This window comes from Pomacea canaliculata, linkage group LG2 (assembly GCF_003073045.1).
Source record: "Pomacea canaliculata isolate SZHN2017 linkage group LG2, ASM307304v1, whole genome shotgun sequence".
Lineage (NCBI taxonomy): Eukaryota > Metazoa > Mollusca > Gastropoda > Architaenioglossa > Ampullariidae > Pomacea > Pomacea canaliculata.
The window spans coordinates 34,348,590-34,371,143 of record NC_037591.1 but is presented as its reverse complement, the minus strand read 5'-3'; the positions used below and the strand labels follow the sequence as shown (position 1 = coordinate 34,371,143).

Here is a 22,554-nt window from a genome sequence, read left to right as displayed (position 1 = left end):
AAAGTTAGAATAAGGTCAGTCCCAAAAATAGTTTATTCAAAAAATGGACTTTTTCATGTGTTATGATAATCCCCAGGTTTCGGAGCTGCGTGTCAAACTCAAGGCATCCAAGGATCAAAGCACCACAATCCGTAAACATCTTGATGATGCTGAAAATGAGAAACGCCGCCTTGAGCATCTCATCATGAATCTGAGGGAAGATCTAGAAGTGGCGTAAGCATCCTGAATGTAGCATTATAATAAAGAGGCTGCAGTATTTTACTGACACTTTTATGCAAACTTCTTACTTAAAACACTTAAACTCTGTTTTACTTGCATTGCTGTAGAACTTTCATTTTTCATTGATGGTTATGACTTCTTTTAATCCCAAGTATTATCCATTATTGCCATGGTATTACAACTAACTTTGCTACTATGATTGGTAAGAAGTAGATGCTCCTGTGATGCTTCATTGGTCAAAGACAATTATGAATATTATTTTCAATGAAGTATCATCCATATTCCAGACGCCGTGAAAAGGATGATTCATCACGTGACCGAGATCGAATCAAAAATGCACTGAACGTAACTGGCTCAGAAAAAACACAGTTAGAACGTGTGCGACAGGAGCTGAATGAACAGATAGAGTCACTGCATAAGGAGAATGAAAAGCTTCAGGCAGCCAACAGTGAGCTGCAGCGCCAGCGAGACAGTCTTGAAGATGAGAAAGAGGATGTAGAGAAAGACAAACTGCGACAAGTCAAAGAAAACGAGAGATGGTGAGTTGCCTTTTGAATGATTTCATATACATGACAAGCATTATAAATGACAAAATGTGATAAATTTGAAGTGGTAAACTGATTGCTGGGAATTACAAAGTTTTAAGGATTTATTGAAGAGAAAATTGAACAAAACTACATTAAAGGCAAAAAAATGGTGAATTAAAAGATATTTGTGTATTTACATCAACATTTTCTCTAGGATTGATTTTTATTTTATATTTTTCTGTTTAAACAATAAAAATGAATCTTCATGACATCTTTTTAGTATAAAGATATATCAAATTACAGTCAAAAAGTGATTGATCAGCTGGACAGCAAAGTGTCAGGGCTACGTGAGGAACTGGTAGCAACAAAAGAGGCACTAAACCGTGCTCTGCTGGATAAGGAAGTTTTGGAGGGACAAAAGATGGAAGTTGGTAAGTTCTTTTGTTAATTCTAATGCATTTTTTTCAGCTTAGTAAAAATGTTTGTGTCAGCCATGTGCATTAGCTATTACTGACACAGTTTACTTTTCATGCAAACACAGGGGAGGCCCTCTCCAAAGCTGAGATGTCAAAGGCAGAGCTGGAGGTGGAGATCAATAAGCTCAAGACAGAGGAGGCCACACTGCGAGATGCGCTGCTCAAAATGCAGGCTCTTAATGAAGGTCTTGGTCAGGACAAGATTGAGCTCAACAAGATCATCATTCAGGTGAGTTATATTTTGACTGAGAACTTTCTAAAGTGAAAGCTACAAATCTCTGCATTGCCTATAACTCCAACATTATAATCATTGCTTCCAGTCTCTCCATACGATCTTCATGGATATGATGTTTGGCTCCTTGATGTTAAAAATCATCAGCATGATTAAACAAAATCACTACAGACATTGCACTCCACCATTATCATTGCTTTCATCACAGTCATTACTACTGCATACTAATACTGCCACAAGTACCATCACAACTGTGATTTATCATTGACCCCTGTTTATGTGAAATGGATGTGGTATCCTCCTCATGTTGCATGATGGATTTTTATATATAAGTTTTTTGCTTTTTTTTAACCATTGATTTCCTGATATCTATTGGAGCAAGTGGCTGCTTACTTTAGTTTTCTCTCTGGCCTTGATTTTCCTGATTTGTTCTCAATGATTTCCTCTTTTAAAATGTATCTTTTACTTGGTGTGTTCAGCTGGAAGGAGAAAAAGCTAACCTGCTGAACGAGAAGGCAGCACTAGAGCAAGAAAAGTGCGGTATCAGAGAAGAACTGGTACGAGTGGAACAGGAAAAGATGGATCTTGATACTGAAAAGCATGGTAAGATATCTGCAGCTGAGCTGAAAATTTAACATTTGTTGTGGGGTAGAGAAGTGGATTTCTGCATCTGCTTTGGATTGATAGTGAGAGAGAGAACTTGTATTTTTACCAATTAAAATTTTGAAATCATACAGTGCTAACAATACATTGTAGAACACTTAATTTGTTTTAGGTGCCTCTAAAAGCATTTGAACTTTGAAACTTGTCTTTTTTTTCTCACCAGGTCTCAATCATACTCTGGAGCTGTCAGAGTTTACACGTCAACAGCTAGAGGAAGAAATTCAGATGCTTAATCGTGAGAAACAGGAAGTCACTTCACAGTTGTCTCTAGTAAGCTGGACAGGCTGTATGCTTGCATCAGCTTTATCCTTTTATAATGGTAGACAGATGTGATCTACAGAGTTTTCTGACACATCAGATTTATTCTCGTATGTTGATAGACATGTGATCGACAGAGTTTTCTGACAATTTTTAACATCAGTTATTCTTGCTCAGATTAACATTTTATTACAATCCCTAACACTTTCACTTATTTCGTTTCCTCATTGCACTCGATTTTCAAAAATGCAGCAGACTATGCAGAGTGTGACATAAGGAAAACTCTCAGAAGAATTGGTCTTTGCTGACAATTTAAATAATATCATGTAAACAAACATGTAAACCTGTGTGATAACAGAAAGGAAATGATCAATGACTGGTTTTGCCAACAGGTTTCACGTCAAAAACAAGCATTGGCAGAAGAACTTTTGACTGCCCGACGTGACTTAGAACGCTCTCAGCAGGCATATGACCGTGTAGTGAAAGACAAAGAGGTTCTCAATAATGACAAAGGAGAGCTCATTGTGCAGGTATGATATAAATCAACGTATAAGTTTGCATAATGGAAATTCCACTGCTCCTGTCATTTTAACTGCTTTTTAATATAAGAAGCCTTGTGGAGCATTATAAAGTGCAGTTGTCAGCAGCATCTTGCAACTCTCTGCAGGTGACAGCAACAGAGCGGGAAAATCGACAGCAGAGTGAGGTGATTGCCAGTCTGCACAGTGAGAAAGATCAGCTGGAAGGGGCTTTATATGAGGCACAGCAGACAGTTGTGCAGCTAGAGATCAGGAAAGCCCAGCTGGAAGGAGAAAACCAAGAGCTTATTGTCCGCAAAGAAAATCTCCAGGGTAAATTCTTATTTATTTGTAAACTGATAACCCATTTATGATGAGTAATCTTTTGTGAACCAATTTCCTGTCTCTTTTGCTGCCTTCCCTTTTTTTTTCTTAAAGGATGGTATTTATTGTTGCGGTTCTTTCCAAACAAGTTTAGTTTTTTTTTTTAATGTGCCTCATCATGTCTTACGTCCAATAATTTTGTTTTGAAAAAATATGTTTTTAGGTAGAATTAAAGTGTAGTTGTGGAATAAAGGGGCAGTGAACTGAAAGTGGTCCACTGTGTCAAGGACATGGCAAAGCCATCTTCTTCTGCCCATTCAGCTCTGTGATAAAAAATCACATACCAGTAAAAGCATTTGGGCAGTGAAAGTTTTCCAGTCATACAGGTCTAGAAGATCCCCTGTTTGACTGCTCCTTCATCCAACAAGTCATACAGGTCTTTCACACACCAGTAGCCCCATCACCTGTACGGTTCAATATCTTTTAAGAAGATATGTGAGAAATCCTCAACAACCATCACACTTCCAGTTGGTGAAAAAATTATGCCTTACAATTTTGTCTTTTACAGCTGAAATCAGTCGCCTGGAAAAGGAGAAAGCTGCTGATCTGGAGCGTTTTGAGCACCAGAAAGATCAACTGAATCAGCGCCTACAGCAGCTAGAGCGAGACTCACAGATGGCATTAGCACAGGAAAAGCAAGCTCATGAAGAGGATGTTGAAAGACTCACTACAGAGAGGGTACAACAAAGTTAATTGCTGTTAAATTTTTTGCAGTTCTCTGATAATTAGTCACCTCTGATAAACATATCAGAAGATAGCTCTCATAAAAATATTTGTAATGGAAAGATGTCAGTTGAGAGGTGATGAGAGTGGAGGATCATTTCCATTGATGAATAGCCAACTGCTTGAGGTTTATTGTCAGGTTTTGTAAACTGTAATAAATGCATGATTTATATAGTGCATTCTCATGCTCATAAGGAGCATGCTGTTAGTGTTTGAGACAAGAACGAGACATGGACAACATACAAAGGACGGAAGGATAAGCAACAGTCCTGATGACTGATAAAAGAGGAGCAATAAAAGAAAATATAGAAAACACAAAGAGGAATCAGGAACAAGCACCGAGTGTATCGTGATTCTGCAGAGGAAGATGAGTAGGGAAGTTTGAAGATTTTGTGAACTAATGTAAATGAGGTTGCTGCATTTTTTTGGAAAGTTTGTGTTCTTTGCTATTAAAAGGATCGTCAGCGCCTGGAATTTGAGAACAACCGTGAACAGCTACTGCATGGCCATTCCTTGGAAAAGGAGGAGATGAAGTCTCGGGCAGATAATGAGATTGCTGATCTTCAAGAGGAAATTGCCAGGATCCAGCATGACAGAGATGAAGCACTCCTTCTGGCTGAAAATGACAGGCAACAGGTATGCCTTTTTTCCCATTAAATTGTCCTTTTGTTCTTTGGATTTTTCTTCTTTAATATCATCATTATTCAAAGCAGCTACTAAATTGGAAGTCTTTATTTGATATTTTCAATTTTTCAGGCTATCTCCATTCTAGAACAAGAAAAAGGAATTCTGCAGGAAAAACTGGCCAAAACTCAGCAGGACTTGACTGATGCCATCGTTGAATATGACCGTTTGAAACGGGAAGCACAAACACGTACTGAGACAGATCGTTCCAACATTTTTGCGCTGCAAGGAGAACTCAAGAACTTCCGCCAGCAGTTTGAAGAAGCAACGTAATTGCATTATTTTTTGTGGATTTTATTTTTCTCATGGGTAAAGCAGGTTGGGCTTGAAGTCTTTTAGGTAGAGTAATAAGAGGTAATGTCACAGGCAACAAACAATAAACAAACAAACCCCCTAAAGAAAAGCAATTAAATGTCGCATAATTAAATTGTAGATTTAAATTTGTGTAAGTTTTTATAATTCTTCAAGAATGAGCATGTATGGTCATAGGAAAGGAAGATCATTTTTGAGGTGACAAAAGCATAAGGTTGATATATAAATTTTATTGGTTCAGATGCAAACGGCACAAATGCTTTACAGGTGGCACATACATAAGGGTAGTGATATAAGACGTTGTTACCATAGTCCAAAATTGCTGTGATTGTCTCCCTGCAGTGACGCCCATGAACGCGAAGTCAAGACCCTCAACGAGCAGCTTCGAGAGGTTGCTAGGCAACGTGAAAGTGCACTGCGTGAGGTAGCTGAGCTGAAGACTCAGCTCAGAATGGTAGAGGAGATACGGGATGCCATCCGTCGAGATCTCATTGATGCTAATCGTGCAATTCGTGAAGGTGTGAACAAGTTTGGCTTTTTTTCATTATAGAAGCCTTTAAAAACTTCAAATTACCATTTAAAACTACCACCTTAACACACTGGTCGCTGGCTATTAATGTGATAGTAGAATTAACAGCAAATAGACTTGGGTTTGATGGGCTAATCATCCACATCGAAACTGCACAACAAATTGTGATGCACTAAAAAAGTAAGTACTGAATGGTGATGGTACACACAAAGTATCTTTATAGAGATATGATTTAGATACTGTATTGACACAAGATTCTTTGCTTTTGATCTAACCACACTCTCTACCTTTCTGTTAGGTGATGAAACACGTGATTTGATGCGAAAGGACATTACAGACCTGAAACGTGCAGTCAATGAAGAGATCCGTGAGAAGGAAGCTGTTGCACGCACAGCAGATGATTTGAGGACAAAAGTGAAAAAGTCAGAGTTGGAAAAGACTGATCTTGGCCGTGCCCTACAAGATTCTAAACAGCGTGTAGATGGTGAGTGGACAGAAAGATGTGTTACCTTCAGTGCTGAATAAGCTGAAATAGCAGATTAAAATAATACAAATAATGCTTCATGATAGTAGAATATGGCAGTGTCCTAGCACCTCCTAGCTAAAACAAAGCTGCAGTTGTAGTTTCTTAGGATTGTAGCCTATAGGCAGTTAGGTTTTCGAGCTAGTCCATAGACATGTAGAATAACTATTCAGTAGTCATTTTATCTCCCTCTGTATATCTTGTGCATCAAGTATATATATAATTAAACTTATAAAATGATCACTAATGTTCATACAGGTGTGAAAGCTATCTAGCTATATGTTATTTTTATTCATTTATCTATTTAAGATATATTGTGTTTGGCTGATGACATGCAAGTGAAAGTATAATGAGAGAACTAGTTTTAGACAGATCAAGTTAATGAGTTTTTTTTTCCTGAGACATGTGTATACAACATGCAACTAAAGACACCTTTAGTATGGTTACATCATAGAAACATCTACACACACACTATATAACTATGGACAGCTGTAGTGTGGTAACACTACTGAGACATTTACACTTGCTGTATAACTATAAACACCTGTAGTGTAGTTAAACTACTGACATAAACAGACATCTTTATACAACTAAACACCTTTAGTGTGGTTACACTGTTTATCGTTTCAAATGTTTCTAGGATGCACACTTTCAAAAATAGATCATAAGTTGAATCACTGTCAAGTCCTGAGTACTAAAATATATTCTATTCAGTTTTCCCATTCCCAGAACACAACTCCATCTGCTGTCATTTGATTCATCAGAATAACAAGCCAGCAGTGCCTATTGATTTTGCTTTAGACTTTCTCCTTTTCTTATTCACTAGGCAAGGAATTTGGTCACAAAAGAGACACTATAGAATGATTAATTTACTTCTACTTGGTTCTTTTGGCTGAGTTGCTTCAGAAATAAGGGTTAAGTTTCTTCAGTTGATCTTTCAATGTTTGCAGCCAGGTGTACTCAGTTTCTGAATGGATACACAATGGTGCATTGTAGGGAGCCAGTGAAGCGGAATGGTGTGCTATATTCTTGGCAAGGTCATATGTTTAGGGATGGTCCTGAACATTGTGATGTTGATGAGTTTCTTTTGTGCTATTGGCTGTCCTGTGGATTGACATGAACAGACAGGCAGCAGTACAGCAGTTACTGTGCTTAGAAAGTTCCTGCCCAGGCTATGTTTCTGTTTTGAAGTTGTTAATAGGAGAGTAAAAAGTACAGGATATGTTTTATACTCCAGACAGCTGCTAATTTATTCGGAAGATTTGCTGACTCCATTCCGAAAATTTTAGGGGTAAGCAATGATAAAATAATCGGTTAATCCTGCAAGTACTTCTAAGTAGGCATAAGCAAGATGATGTGCTGGAACCGATAATACCTTAACTGTTATTTTAATCAGCAACATGCTAATTGACCAAAGATTTGAACATATTTAATGCTTATAAGCATAATTGTAGTTTTTGAAAATTACTTATAAAGATAGATATTTTAAGTCAACTTCCCCATTTCCCCCAACTCCCCGTAGAAGCGTTATTACTAAGCTGTGCTTTGTACTTGCTCTTCAGTGCTTGAGGAACAGAAATCTGGATTGGTGAAAGAGGCCAATGACTTGCGGGTAAACCTTAGGGAGGTGGAAAAGGCAAGGCTGGAGGCAAGGCGAGAGTTGCAAGACTTGAGGCGGCAAGTGAAAATGCTGGACAGTGAGCGATCCAAGCTTGGAAAAGAAGTCACTGACCTTCAGATGAGAGTTGCTCGTGATGAGGAGAAAGAAGAGGAGGCTCGACGCACTTCATTTGATTTGAAGCAAAAGGTTGGAGATTGCTTGCTTGACTAATGACTGTATGCTATCCTTGTCACCATAATAATAGCATATGGTCGCACGACTTTTAGCTACTCCTCTCCAATCTCTCCTTTTCCATATCTACTACTATTGAATCCTTTAAATGTGCACTAAAAACACATCTTTTTCATGAGAATTACTACTAACAATAGTTTACACAATGCTAGTCCATCTTCTAACTCTTTCTCTCACTTTTCCTTCCATCAGTTGGCTTATATATACCTGCTCGTCTTTCTCTGCAGAGTCACATTACTCACTCTCAGTCCTTACTGTTTGTTACCCAATTCCTTTTTGTGTCTTCTGTGTTTGTCTTTTATTATTTGTCAATGCTGTAGTTCATTCTTCAATTCTTGATATGGTGTCAATGTCTTGTTCTTGTCTGTGAGCATGATTGTGCACTACATAAATTGTGCATTTATTATTGTTTTTGTGTAAATTTATATGTTGATGTCTTTTCTTAAGTACACATGGAAAATTTCAGACTTTACAGATTAGAAAGAAGAAAAGAATGATGCTCTAGAAGACAATTACAATGGTGGTGTAGGCTCAGTTTTTTTTTTTTGCTTGTTTGGTCAGCATGTGTCATTTTTTTGGTAACTATAAGTAATTGTAAAAATATCCATTCATCCTTACAGGTAGTGGAGACAGAAGCATCGCGTGAAGCCCTCCGCAAGGAACTGGCCAACATCCAGAGAAAGATGGCTGAGTTTGCTGATGAAGCAGCTCTCAAAGAGAAGGATTACCTACTTGCTCTTGAAGATGCTCGCCGCTCAGAATGCCGTCTGGATGATCAGCGCAAGAACTTAGAATTTGCCCTTGAATCAGCAGGTGCTGACATTAGCGATCTTCGTCTCAAACTGAGTGGAGCTGAGGGTCGCGTGAATGCATTGGAAACAACATTGGCTCGCTTGGAGGGAGCAAAGAGGGATGTAGAATTCAAACTGAGTAGCATTTTGTCCAGTCTCCGACGAACCATTGGCTTCCGTCAAGAAATGCCACGGTCTAGATCACGAAGTCCAAGTCCTCGCAGGTCCAGACCCAATTCACCTTCTAAAGGTGTGTAATGTTAATTCAGTTCTGTATTTGGTGCTATTGTAGTCTTTTCAATCTTTTGAAATGATCTGCTGGTGTTATGGATATTTTCACTGTCATCATCTTATAAACAGTTATACAAACTGAAAATTTCAGGCTTTATTCCTTCTGCATTGCTTTTATATTCTGGTTTTCATGTAGATATAGTAATTTTTGTTTTTCTAGAAATTTTAATTTGGAGAATCAGGAGATAAAAGCACACATCTGTATGAAATGTAGTATCACTAAAAATACTTTAAGTTTAATGGATGCATGCATGCATTGACACTGTGCACATGTAAATAAACATATGCACATGATTTTTTTTGTACGTCATACAAAATGTAGTCTATTTAGTAAATTTAAAATAAGACGGTCAACATTTTCTTATGACTTGTAATGACCAGTATGACTTGACTTTAATTTAGACATTCCTTTTGTTCTATACAGGTTTTGATAGTACTTATGCCACTACTACTGAAGGAAAGGGCAGCCCTATCCCACGCGTTGGATCTCCTAGTCGTGCTGGTAGCCCTCTTCGCCACCGAACCCCATCCCCTGGCCGCATGGAAAGCATTGATGTTGACCCTGAGGCTGTGCGAATGGCCCTCAGAGACTTCATGAACCAGCTGGCCAATGCTGAGCGTGAGAGGGTGGGTATTAGACAGGCTTTCTGGCGAATTTTTTTAAAAAACCAGAGTTGATTTCTGGATCACTTTGATGGGTGTCTGAATATCTGTGGTAATTTCTTTTGTATTAGGAGCACAGATCTTTCCTAGCAGCAACTCTTAGTGCTTTGGTGTTCCTTGAAGTATGTGCAAGCTTATAAGATGCACAGTGCCTGAGTGAGAATTCTCAAATATGAGACATGCTGGATTTTGATTTACTCATCATAGATTCTTCAGATAGGACAAAAGAAGCTCAGGTGTATACTTTTGACACAAGTCTTCACTTGGTGAACTGTCAGTGCTGAAAAGACTTTTTTAAAACATGTTAGCTGGTTGTCAGTGTAATGTGAGGAATGGAGACAACTGCAAACTGCTTGTGATGCATCACACTTCCTGTTATTGTGTTTACTTCTGTTACATACATCTGTTAAAACTGTTGCTTCTGTTTCTTGTGCAGGATGATGCTCTGGCCCAAGTGCGCAGTGTAACATCTCAGATCAAGGACCTGGAGGAAGAAAGGGAGCGGACAGAGAACAGATTACAGGTGCTGCAGAAGTCTCTTGGAGATGCCGAAGAAGGTGCGAGCAAAATTCAGATGCCATGATTCAGTCTCTTGTATTTCACTATTTTTTGGCTGATCATTAAGTCAATTTTTGTAAGAGAACATTAAAAAGACAAGTTTTTATCATCTGTATATCTCAACAGTCATACTTTTTAAAAAAAAATCTGTTTTAGACAAGCGTGGCATTGATGGCCGACTTTCCAGTGCACAGACTGCCCTCATGCTGCAGGAAGAGACAATCCGTCGCAATGAACGTGAGCGTAAAGCCATGGCTGACAAGATCAACAGCCTAGAGCGAGCTGTGGCTGCAGCAGAGTCTGAAAAACGTCAGTTGCAGGTAAGTGTTTAGTGATCAACATAAGACATTGCAACTGAGAGCTACATAATAGACTTTAGAAGACAGTGAAAATAGTGCAGCTGAAGCAATGAAGCACAAGCCTGGATGAAGAGTTGCTGAAGAGGCAGATAGGCTGAGTGAGGCAACGAAATGGAGGCAAAGGAAGTTACTTGTAATCTCCCTTGCAGTGCTGCTAGGAAATGACTGATTGGTGCTAAACTGAAGGACCTCATTTCTGAGAGGAGTGGTCTGGGCTTTATTATGGAGAATATTTGCTGCAGTTTGTTAGCTCTTTGCTGGATGAGATTTAATCTTAATTTTGTAAAAATTATCTTGCAGGAGAAAATTTCCAAACTGAAGACAAGTGAGTCCAAACTGGAAGAAGACAAGAAAAACCTTAGAGTGGGACTGGATGATGCAGAGTCACGCTGTACCAAACTGGAACTTGCTCGTCGTGCTTTGGACGGAGAGTTGCAGAGGCTGAAGCTAGCCATGACTGACAAAGAAACTGAGAATCAGGTAAACTGCTCATTTTTATTTGGAAAAAATTTGTAATTTGTTAAGCCTGCATAACACAGCATCACATTTAACATACATGTGATCCCTGCAAGTTACTCTACAGTTAATCAGAGTAAAGAATACAAAAATAAATATTATTAAAATTATTATTATTATAATTATAATATCATTAATAATTGATTATTGTAATGAAGTACAGTGGTAGATGTCAGTATTTAAATCAATATGAAATAGTATGTCAGGAAAAGCAATTGTCATGTTGAAGATTGATATTGGAAATAGACCATGGCTTCTGATTACTTCAGGAAATAGAACTGCAGGAAAACTACAGAGAATTTGTTCTTGGAGAGAAAACAGATGCTTGAATGCAGGGGGCAAAATTTTCAAATAAAATACAAATCCTAAAAGAAAGAACCTTGGACCATAGACCTGAAATCAATAAAGGTTGTCTCAAAACTGATATCATTGTTACATTGGTAGACCTATTTGTGGCAACATAGTAAAGCTTTGTTTTTTAATAGTGTTACTAGCACTGAATACAAAATGACAGCTGACTATAATAAAATTATCAACATGTTATGTAATAGTGTAAAACAAATGGTTTCAATAATTCTTTGAAGAGATTTTTTAAAAAACCGTATTGCTGAGTTGTAGAAGAAGTCTGCGTTGCTTTGGATTCACTGTGTTTATGGTTGAAGTGCCAATACTTCATTAAAAGTAGTGTTGTCATTACAGTTTGGTCACAGTAATAATATGGCATGTCTTGAAGCATAGGGAGACTTCATCTTCAGAGATCTGTAATTCCTGATCTTTACTTTGAAAGATTGCATGTCTCTGAGAAATTTTCATTCAAACAGAAACTCCAATCAAAAAAAGTTTTTTTCATTTGGGATGGTTGGTGGTGCAGTGGCCTAACTCATTCAGATATATTGATGCAGTTAAGCTAAAGAGCTGTGAAGATGTTCCCATTCACAGGTGCATACTGTATGGGAAGAGTTAAGCACCTGCCACCACAATAATGAGAATTTTGTGTTGTGAGTCAGTATCTTAGTTCCAGCACACCTCTCCTGAATGAGTTTGCAAGGCTGACTCTTTCTCCATCTTGTGTGTGTTGTGTCCATCCATGTTTGTGATTTTGTGTTTTGAAAGATGGAGGCCATGGAGCATGCCTTTCACACTAATTATCCCTATATGGGAAATCCACAGCTATAGCTTAGGTAGAGGAAAATTGTATGTGTGTGAGAGAGAGAGAGAATCTGTTTGTGTGTGTGCGTTGAGGGGCGTTTGGTGTTAACCTTAAAATCGTGTGTGCGTATGAGCTTTTGTTTATGTTGGGTTATCCAGATGTAAAGTGTTTGAGCCTGGCTGGTGCAAAGTGAATGACTGCACTCTCTATCTGCTAGCACTACAAATATAAATTATTTATGGCTCCCTTTAGTTCGGGATGTTTTCTAATCATGGCTGCTTTTGGTTCTCTAAAGAAGAGATATTAATACCAGTTTGATGTTTCTAGAAAAATAAGAAAATTTTATTGCTCAAATAAACTGTGCTTTACATGATGTTTAACATGCATCAGTTCAAGTGGTGTTTGCTGTTAATCACATGACTGCAGGTGCTCATTTAGCCTCATTCAGAAGTGTTCATATATTCAGCAGTGGTCAATAACTTGTCAATCCACCAGAAATCATAAAAGCAGTAGTCATTTGGGTTGCTGGTGAGAGGGGCCTGCCATCCTTGGCTTCTCTAGTTCTTGAATGATTTATTTTTCAATATGGTGTGCCCCTAAAGGCACTCAGCAACACAAGGATGTCCTTATTTAATTAAGGGACATTTATTTTTCATGTCTCTTGCAGATCAGTTCGATTTTTCTTTTTACCTTCTTTGTCTCAGTAAAAGCACATTGCCTAGTGGTAAGTGCACTTGTTTGAGGAGCAGCAGGTCTTTGGTTTGAAGCCTGCTTGGTTGTGGGATTTTAAAACACCATTTTCCCATGTTACCAAGGAGATGGAAGGAGAGGATGTGGTCTGTACAAATACATGCCATCTTCTAGAATCACCTACTGTCCTCTAGTCCTGTAGTTTACCACACTATAGCCATTGTGTAAAAACCCTTTCCTCTGCTGTCTAGTCATTTTAAAACACCATTTGAATAAGTTTCTGTAGGTCAGATTTAATATTTATTTTTACCTTTACAACTGTTTGTAAAATAATAAAATCGCAGATAAAATTAAAAATTTTTATAAATGTAAATTAATCGATTTTAAGCTTGCAATAGAAAAACACAGAGTAGGTGTTATAGTGAGTCCATTGCCTAGATTTATTTGGATAAGGTCTACAGTGGTAGTCAGAAGGATGTAACCAATTATGAATTAGTCAAAGCCATAGTAAGATCTGACTGTCGGGAAATGGTTGAAAGCATGTTGTCCTGGCATAGTTCTGAAGGATATTGGATATTTTCTAATGCAAGTCAGAATTTTCACTACCAGTGACACATTAAAATCAATGTATCAAGTCTTTCAGTTTGAGTTTGTTGTTAGCTAACCCTGAGTTTCAATTAAGCAGTACAAACTCAGTTTCTTGGGTGGTCTCCACCTTTCACTGACATCGTTCTGCCATTTTCTGAATGAAAGAATACTAGTTGCCTGTGCCAAATGGATTTCTTGCTGCAGTATGAAAAAGACAATCAGTACAGAATGGTATGTCTTAGGTGTGGAAACAGAGAACTAAAGGTGAGATAAGGCATTTTCTAAGTTGGATTCTATGAGCTCACAATCTCACTGGAAAAGCTGTTTTTATGTGATTTGTGCGTGAAATGCGCACGTGATGACATGTGTACACGCATGTGACTTCACAGACATTTTTGCGAAAAGTAATTGCAAGTACATGTATGTTCACTGCTGTGTACATGTTGCTTATTTTAAAGAGACATTCCAGTTATGATCTATTTTTACTCCACTTACTGCTGCAATGAGAGAGAAATTACTGTAGATCAAAAGTCACAGAACCTACTCCAGGCGTTTCTCACATTCTGATAGAGTATTTACATTTTTACCTGTCCAGGTATTACAAGATCGTGTGGAGAGTCTAGTCAAGCAAATACAGGACCTAGAGTCTAAGGCGCAGTCACTACAACTTACAATCGACCGCCTACACACATCGCTAGCAAAAACTGAGGAGGATAGCCATCAGTCTAAGGACAAGGTATTGTTCTGCTATTCCGTTTACAATGCTAATGCTTAGAGCTTAGAGTTCTGAAGGCCTGACGCATGGGAATTTAAAAAACTGCTGTTTATGTATGTCAGCACTTTTTAATGCATATGTGTGTGCATGCACTCACAGACACACTTGTAGGAAAAGGATTTATAATGACTTGGAATAAACTTGGTTGCATGCTCTCTTACAAAGTACTATGCTGTGTTTTGGTCTGCTTAATGATTTTATTTGTAATCTTTCATTGCTTGTATTCTCTTGACTTACAAATGCACTCCCTCACCCCAGTCGCACAACTAGCCAAACAATTTTGCTGTTATCTACTGCAGTATTATTACAGAAAAAGCTAACCATATATATATATCATTTGGATATACACAGGTTCAAGCTCTGAACATGTCGCTATCAGACAGTAATGCAGTGATCAATGAACTGGAAGATCGTGTAGCCCAGATGCAGCGAGCACTGACTAACAGCGAGCATGATCGGCGTGTTCTTCAGGAACGACTTGATGCCACAAGGTATGTTTTTGTTCCTACAGGTCTAGCATAAATCAATTAGGTGTTCATAATTTGAAAAGGGCTTTTTGTTTTTATCCCATTCCTTAAATGATATCCTTATCATCCACATTCTTGATGCTATTTTCATTCATTAATTCTGAAGTTCTTTCCTTTTTTTTGTAGATCATTGGCTCTTTAAGCAAGAATTGCAGCTATATGAAATTAGATAATAGATATAGCTTGAATGGGGCATGCAACTTTTTTATTACAGGCAAGGACTGAATGATGCCAAGAAGCAGAACCACACCCTGATGGAGCGACTCCAGACAATGCAGACTGAGATTTCGGATTCAGAAGTTCGCTGCTCAGAGCTTGAAGGGCAGATTCGCCAGTCAAACAACGTAAGACCATTCTGTCATTAATGTCATTTGTGGCATTTTTTTAAAATTCAAGTTAGATCATGGCACCAAAGGTCCATCTAACTTGAATTTAAGAGTTTTAAAAAAAAGTGTTTTAGAATAGTTATTGGATTGTTGTATTGGTTAATTACTTCTTGCATACTAGAGTAGTTACAAATAAATCTTTCATTAACTGTTTTGAGGCTTGTTTTATCTCCTAAGTCTGTGTGAAATACAAGAACCATATTAATGAGGTAATAAATCAATGCAGCTTTATTTATCCCATAGGGCAGATAGGGAACATAAGTCTTTTCTTACAGTTAATGTGACATAAGTCTTTTCTTACAGTTAATGTGGGTTTTTTCCAAGAATGAAATGGGTGAAGATTTTTTTTCACAGCTTTTAGTACAAAGACAAGAGGCAGAACAAGAGCTCAACCAGCGCATCCAGAAGCTGGGATCAGAAAAACAAGTTCTGTTGGAGCGTGTTTCCTCCTTGTCACGCACACTGAGCAGCATGGAGCTTGAGAAACGAGAAATTGAACGATCAAGCATGCGCTTGGAGAAGGACAGGAGTGCTTTGATGAAAACCTTGGATAAGGTACTCTTGTTTTCTTGGATAAAACGACTGAAAGTGTTCGGTAACAAACATTATGCTTATCACACTGATGTTTAAACTTGCATGTCCATTGGCATTCATGAACACATGCACATATATATATATACATGTGTGTATGCACACACACATTTGCAGAAAACACATAAACATATTTTAAACTTTCAAAATCATGCTCATTCGCACAGCATCAAAACTATTTTTATTATTATTAACGATAATGAAGTGTTTTACACCATGTCTGTAATGTCCAGGTTGAGCGTGAAAAACTGAAAACAGAAGAGATTGCCACCAAGACCATCTATGATCGCAACACCTTTGACCGCAGCATCCAGCGCCTGGAAGAGGAAAATATTGAGATGCAGCGCCAGCTTCAGCAGCTGCAAGCACAGCTAGCTGAGGCTGAGCAGCAACATGCACAGAGGTGAGTGAGATGTGCTGAGTGTAGTTCTTGCATAGATATGTTTAGGTGTAAAGCTTTGAAAATTTGAGAATGTTCAGTGTAGCATTCTTGTTTTTGTTCCCTCTGTATTATTTGTTTCATATTCATAAATATATTTGCTGAAAGGCGGGGATAAAGTTTTTCCACATGATTCATGAGAACAAGAATCAAAGTAGTTGTATTCTTGCAAGTTGGTGTGTAATGAGAAGTCCTTTGACAGGAAGGAGAGAAAGTAAACTATTTTCTGGGACAATCTACAATGTAAGTGAAAAGTATTCTTGTAGTTTATGGAAACAAATGCTGTTTTGCTATAATCATATAATCATAATTATATTTCACCATGCTTGTTTGGTTTTTAAATCACAGCTTTTAGTATGAAATTATTTTGTTTTTGTTCCCAAGTTTGGAAGATTTCAATAAGGATCATCTCAGGAGGTATTTTCTCGTTGCCCTTGAATAATTTTTGAAACAATATGCCTGGTGTTGGTCACATATTTCACATTTCACTGTGACATCAGCTGTTTTGTGACCGTTCAGTGTAGATCATCACCTGAGTTCAGAGCAATGCATGAATGCAAGTTTGCTTGGATGTTGTAGTAGATAACATCGTCTATCACCGAAAAATTGTTTCTTTGCAGTGACTACTATATGCTGTATGATCGATCTCATTAGTAGTTTCACAGAATTTGATTTCCTCTTGCACCTTTTTAACCTACTGTTGTTCTGTTTATCGCGATTAGCTCAATTCATGGTAACTGTAGAATGCTTAAAAGGAAACAAAACTAGCATCAAAACAGACACTGGAAGTTATGTCCTTTCAGAATTAGAAATATACAATTATTAGAGACTATAAGAAAAGATTGTTAGATTCATTTCAAAGTATCCATAAAATTCCTGCTGCTGAAAGCTGAATATATATCTTTTGTGAAAACTTTATAGTGGACTGGTAGATTGTGCCAGCTAATTATCCTGTGTTGCTATGCTGCAGGTTGATTGACTTGACTACCAGACACAGAGCTGAGACTGAGATGGAAACAGAGAGGCTGCGCAGTGCACAGATGCAGGCTGAGAGACTTTTGGAGGCGAGGGAATTAACTCACCGCCAAAAGGTCAAGGGTCTAGAAGAGCAGGTGAGTGATATCCCCTGCTGATGCTAAAATTAGAAATCACATGTAAAGAATCCTAGTGGTAAAGATTGTAGATATTTGCATGTCAGACTTGCAAGAAATTTGCTGCTTTTAAAATCACATTAGATCATTGATTGTTCAAAGTATTTTAAGAATATGAAAATACCCAGTCATTTTTCACTTTTAAAAACACGGCTCAACAGGTGAACACACTGAAAGATCAGTTGTCCCAGGAACTTCGACGCCGTCAGCAGTACATCTCCAAGTCCACTCGTGCTGGTGAAGAGATCCGTGACATTCGCTCCAAGCTGGATAGCTCACTGTCCACTGTCGGCCGTGATATCAATCTTGACCCACTTCTACTTGAACACGAGACACGCAAGCTGGATGAGAGCCTTAGTCGTAGCAGTTACTCACCATCTCGCCTGGGAGGTCGCCGACGCTCACCTGTTCGGGGCAGTTCTCCACCACGTATGGCTTGTGTCACTTCTACTCCATCTTTTAGGCCTAGTCGTAGTCCTATTCTGCGGCGCAAGTTGAAGCAGTGAAACAAGAGAGACGTAAGGTATCAAACAAAAGGCTTTCCTGTTCTTGAAACAGGTGATTTAACAATAATTACAGTATTTGTTAAAGATATATTTAGAAAATTTCTTTGTTAACGTTTATGAACTTGTCATAATTCAAATCTAAAAGGAAATCTAACAGTTGTGTATACTAAAAGTGAAAAATATAGATTGTGTGGAAGACAAATGATTTGGTGGACACATCTTTTGTTTAAATGGATGTGTCCATAAAAAATGGAAGTAAATACAAAGTAGCTTAGTTGTGTAGCAGCAGAATTTTTTTAGACGAATATAAATTAAATTTTTTTATAGACTAGCATTTTTAAGAGTGCAGTTTCCATTTGTAATTACCTTAAGATGTGTGTTTTCCTAAAGAATGAGGTGAGTAGGACAGCTGTGATACAGTAGAAGATTCTTTGTTAATATTTGGAATGAATCTGTAACTTCTTACCAATATTTGTGTAGCATGTGCATCTTATCAGACAACTGTGAGAAATGAATGATTATGCACTGTGTATCTTGAAAGCAAGTGTTTAGGCTCAAGATGTGGGAACAAACTGCTAAGTTTTTCTCCAGTAGTAATAAGACCATGTTGTGGAGTTTTTTTTCCACTAATCCGTCCATCTCAAATGTGCAAGACTTTTTTGTAAGTTTTTTATTCATATTGCTTTACATAGCAGAGAATTCTGTTGATTTCTTTGTTGCTTCCTTTTTTGGTGTTTGACTAGCACGAACAAAGTACAAAGATTACTTTTGTGATCCTCAGCTTTGTTTTCTTTCCTTTTTTCATTGTTGTCCTAAAATCTTTGAATAGCATATGAAAGAGATATTATAAATAATTTTGTTTGTTTACCAACTGATATGAGATAAAAATATTCATATATAGCAAAATTAGGCATACCTTCTCAAAACAGTATTTCAGATGAGATGGTGTAGAATAGTATGTTAGGCAAAATCCAGATCCTAGTCAAGAAATTATGTCTTTGAATCGGGTTAGTTAAAATGTTTAAACTGCCGCCTGTGTATTGTTTATTGGCTGGGACACCCACATATTTTTCCTTTGGACACATTTTAAAATTCATTAGAGCATCCTGCTGAAGAAGTCAGCAAATTGAACTTATAACAAAATGCAACAAAACTGTGTTGCCTTTCAGTCTGTTAAGCTGAAATGCTGCTCTTTAGATAAAGAGGAGTTGAAGGGCAATTCACTATAGCGCTAAATTTTATTGCAGTGGGAATTAAAATTAATAATTGCACATAAGAGAACAGATATTTGGCCATGGCATCAGGATGTTTTGTAGACCATGCTTGTGATTGAAAGTAATATTTTAATATGCTGTAAAGACACCTTTTTTTTTAGTGAACAAACACAGCAGCAAACACTGCACTTTTCTTTGTAGGCAGGTTACTGTTGTCATCACCAAAAAGATGCACACATTCAAGCAGATCTAATTATAGCTTTTGCTCTCATCAGGTTTGTCACCTTTTTTTACAATGCAATTTTACAAGTTCTGTTATTGCTAATCATTTTCTGCTGTAAATTTTTTTCTATCTTTGTCGTTTGTTAGTCAGGATCAGCATTATTTTTCACTGTCCAGCTGCAACCTCTATTTGGCTTGATGGATAAGCTCACTGTGTTATGCTGTGTCATTTAACCTATATCCTCTTATTTACTTTTTTGCTTGACTTTAATCTTTTAAATCTTTTAGCTGTTTATTGATAGCATGAACATATTTTACTAGATTAATATTTTATCAGTATTACGTGGTAGATGGCCTCAATGTACACAAAATGTACTTAACACAAAGTGACTGTGATACCTTCTTAGCAATTTTGGCACTTGTAAGCCAGTAGAGTATCTTTCTTTTTTCCTTGCCTTTTTCCTTTTGGATTATTTCAGTTGAAAGCTTGTCATTGGGTTTTGCTTAAAACAATTTTTTAATGTCTTTTTCTCTGTTAGATCTTATGCTGTATAATGATTTAAGTGTACAAATATTTTAAAAGTTGTATGTTGATTTGAATGAGATGTACTTTTTTTGACAATTGATAAACCGCTCAAAACATCATCAGGTATATTGGGAAGAACACCAGTAGGATCAAGAAGTCACTCTCTGTAGCTCCTTGCTATCTATGTAGTCATGTAAATGTAGTCAATATAAACAAATTACAAAAAGAAACAACTTTACTCAACTTCATTACTGTGATAAAAGTACAAACGTCATCTAGGAGCTAAAGGAATTGTAGTTTTTGAAGAACCAATATTTTATGATGATATTCTAAAAAGAGTAAACAATGTACCAGGGATTCTGATGGTTACTTCCAAACTGTAACATGTGTAATCAATAGTACTTAAGGTAGTAGTAGTGCTACATACATGAGTGTGCCATTGAGAATGTGGAGCTTTTTCTGGGAAACACGATTCTCATGGTCGTCCCTTTGTCGACTGGTCGTGAAGCAAGTTTACTCATAGTTAACAGTGCTACTACAACCAGGAAAGCATGTTGCACATAAAGACTCCTCTTATAGATCTACTTTGAAAATAAAAGTGTGGTTTTATTTAAACTTGCTATTTGGCACCTTTGTTTGTTAGTGCATGTGAATGTGCAGGCATGTGAGCAGTGCCTATATCCTCTCTTCATCGCTGCCTCACCTTTCCCTCTATGAAGTCAGGTACCCATTTCCGCCAACAGGGTCGACTGGGGAAGTTTGCTGCGCTACTCGGGTATAGAAACAGCATGCCTCAGTTCAGGCGCAAACCACTCGGCTACCTGCTTCCATACTGGTGACATGCCACCAAAATCCCACCCGGAACTACCATTCTACATGTAAATCATAAGATCATATAGGCACTCCATCCATCTTCTCTGAACTAATGCTTGACAGCATCTTTCTCTTCTTCCTCATTAACTAGATGTTGTTACAAACTCGCCCATTACCATCATCGTCATCAATTATTTATACAGCAAAGAGGTTTATTAAGATTATCACGTACTGAATTGTGTATCTTAATTTCTTCTCACTGTTCTCTACACCATACTCTCCATAATGTACATCCGTACAAAATAATGCAAGAATTTGTAAAACGTATTTCCTTGTAGAGGCGAGTTCAATTCACTATGAGGGGAAAAAAACTGAACATGACGTACAGTCAAGTACACAAGTAAACAACAGGGATGGACTAGAAAATGGCAAACAAGCAACAAAATGCCTGGACATCCATACACACCCATCACAAAAGCATCACATTCACGCCTGCACTTTAACGGCACATGCAATACACACATAAGTAATTATCACTAATATCCCCATAGACATCCTGCATATTAACATACAACACCTACACACCTGGCAATGCGCGCACACCTACACACAAAACCATACACGTACTAAGAAGATAAACAGGTGCACAAAGGTAGTCATTTAAGAAACTAAGATAATACTTCTTTTTAAATATACAGAAAAAAAATAATGAAGGGATTTTACATCAATACCACATTTATTCAATAATTTTGTCCAGAGGTAAGTGTAGCTTGATTAATTTGGGTAATGCAATCACAACTCTGGAGCCTCTCTGTGTAATACTGACTGCTGTTACAGGTAACTGGTACATCGCGCGGGGATGGGTCGCCCTTGAAAGGTACTCAAAATTGGTGAACTGATACTCCCAGTCTGTCTTAACAAAAACAAAAAATGTGCAAAAGCGGAAGGATGAGGGATAAGATTTCAGAAACTTTAACAACTTCTGGAATTTTTCGAGAACTGCAAGCAGTGCGTCACTTGAGCAAATGACAGCCAAAGAGTAGCAGCCGTATTCACTCTGGGTGAAAACACTTTCTAGTGTGACAATAATTAAACTCTGTAAGTGTTAAACGCAGTTACACTATTTGACTTTTCCTTCAACATTGTAAGTAGAATTATTGGAAAACAAAATGAGTTAATTCTAATGAACATCACACAAACAGGTTTGGAGGTGTGTGCACAATTAATTTGAACAGCAAATGTTTGCGATTGATTACTCGCTGTGGATGAGGGGTTTCGTTCCTTTGGTTTTTCGGATACCAAGCATATTAACACCTAAGAATAACAATTGTAATAAGCAAAAAAGTCAATTGAATCCTCGTTACACAATACAATCATGCATGTACCACTAAACTGCACAGACACAGAGCTTTACTGTTCATATTAAATTTCAGTCTAAAGTTAGTTTGCAAGTTCAGCTTACAAAATAAATAATTTCACTGAGACAAAAACTATAGTACATTCGAGTTGATGAAAGTATTACCCATGATAAGATATGGAAAAAACCATATTTAAAACATTGTTGTCAGTCACGATACAGAAAACAAACAAATAAAAACGTGAAAGCCGCTTGACGTGGAGCTCGAGATAACTTGTGGGACCTCTTCGTCATTGTCCCCTCTTATCATCGAGCTTCAGCTTGAGATGGCGGCGTTTAGGTGAGTTGTCGGCAGTAACTCCAGGCTGTAAATGGTTTCGATTGAAGTCGATATTTTACAGTTCTGTCTCAAGGCAACGGCTTTCTTTGTGTGTGGGTGTGGTTGTGGGTGGACGTGTGCGTTCGTGCGTGCAATTTGTCTTGGAGTCATCTTCCCCTGACGGAAACCATTTGGCCTACGCGATGTCGCCACCCATACAAA

General features: G+C 37.7%; 1 protein-coding gene across 9 annotated transcripts in view; it reads left to right on the top strand.

Moving 5' to 3' along the window:
• Window positions 1-20,462, top strand: part of LOC112556330 (rootletin-like) — a 51,633-nt gene extending 31,171 nt beyond the window's left edge. For all 9 annotated transcript variants that reach the window (XM_025225207.1, XM_025225208.1, XM_025225206.1 and 6 more), the window contains 26 exons: window positions 77-213; window positions 507-758; window positions 1,050-1,177; window positions 1,288-1,451; window positions 1,934-2,057; window positions 2,281-2,387; window positions 2,768-2,905; window positions 3,043-3,226; window positions 3,786-3,955; window positions 4,457-4,636; window positions 4,757-4,953; window positions 5,339-5,514; window positions 5,824-6,009; window positions 7,611-7,855; window positions 8,521-8,941; window positions 9,407-9,609; window positions 10,082-10,202; window positions 10,360-10,523; window positions 10,863-11,042; window positions 14,102-14,242; window positions 14,633-14,772; window positions 15,023-15,152; window positions 15,549-15,749; window positions 16,019-16,188; window positions 17,195-17,336; window positions 17,537-20,462. In XM_025225207.1, the coding sequence (XP_025080992.1) occupies window positions 77-213; window positions 507-758; window positions 1,050-1,177; window positions 1,288-1,451; window positions 1,934-2,057; window positions 2,281-2,387; window positions 2,768-2,905; window positions 3,043-3,226; window positions 3,786-3,955; window positions 4,457-4,636; window positions 4,757-4,953; window positions 5,339-5,514; window positions 5,824-6,009; window positions 7,611-7,855; window positions 8,521-8,941; window positions 9,407-9,609; window positions 10,082-10,202; window positions 10,360-10,523; window positions 10,863-11,042; window positions 14,102-14,242; window positions 14,633-14,772; window positions 15,023-15,152; window positions 15,549-15,749; window positions 16,019-16,188; window positions 17,195-17,336; window positions 17,537-17,881 (4,746 nt within the window). In that variant the 3' untranslated portion in view covers window positions 17,882-20,462. The remainder of the gene's footprint in view (window positions 1-76; window positions 214-506; window positions 759-1,049; window positions 1,178-1,287; window positions 1,452-1,933; window positions 2,058-2,280; window positions 2,388-2,767; window positions 2,906-3,042; window positions 3,227-3,785; window positions 3,956-4,456; window positions 4,637-4,756; window positions 4,954-5,338; window positions 5,515-5,823; window positions 6,010-7,610; window positions 7,856-8,520; window positions 8,942-9,406; window positions 9,610-10,081; window positions 10,203-10,359; window positions 10,524-10,862; window positions 11,043-14,101; window positions 14,243-14,632; window positions 14,773-15,022; window positions 15,153-15,548; window positions 15,750-16,018; window positions 16,189-17,194; window positions 17,337-17,536) is intronic.
• The last annotated feature ends 2,092 nt before the right edge of the window (window positions 20,463-22,554 follow it).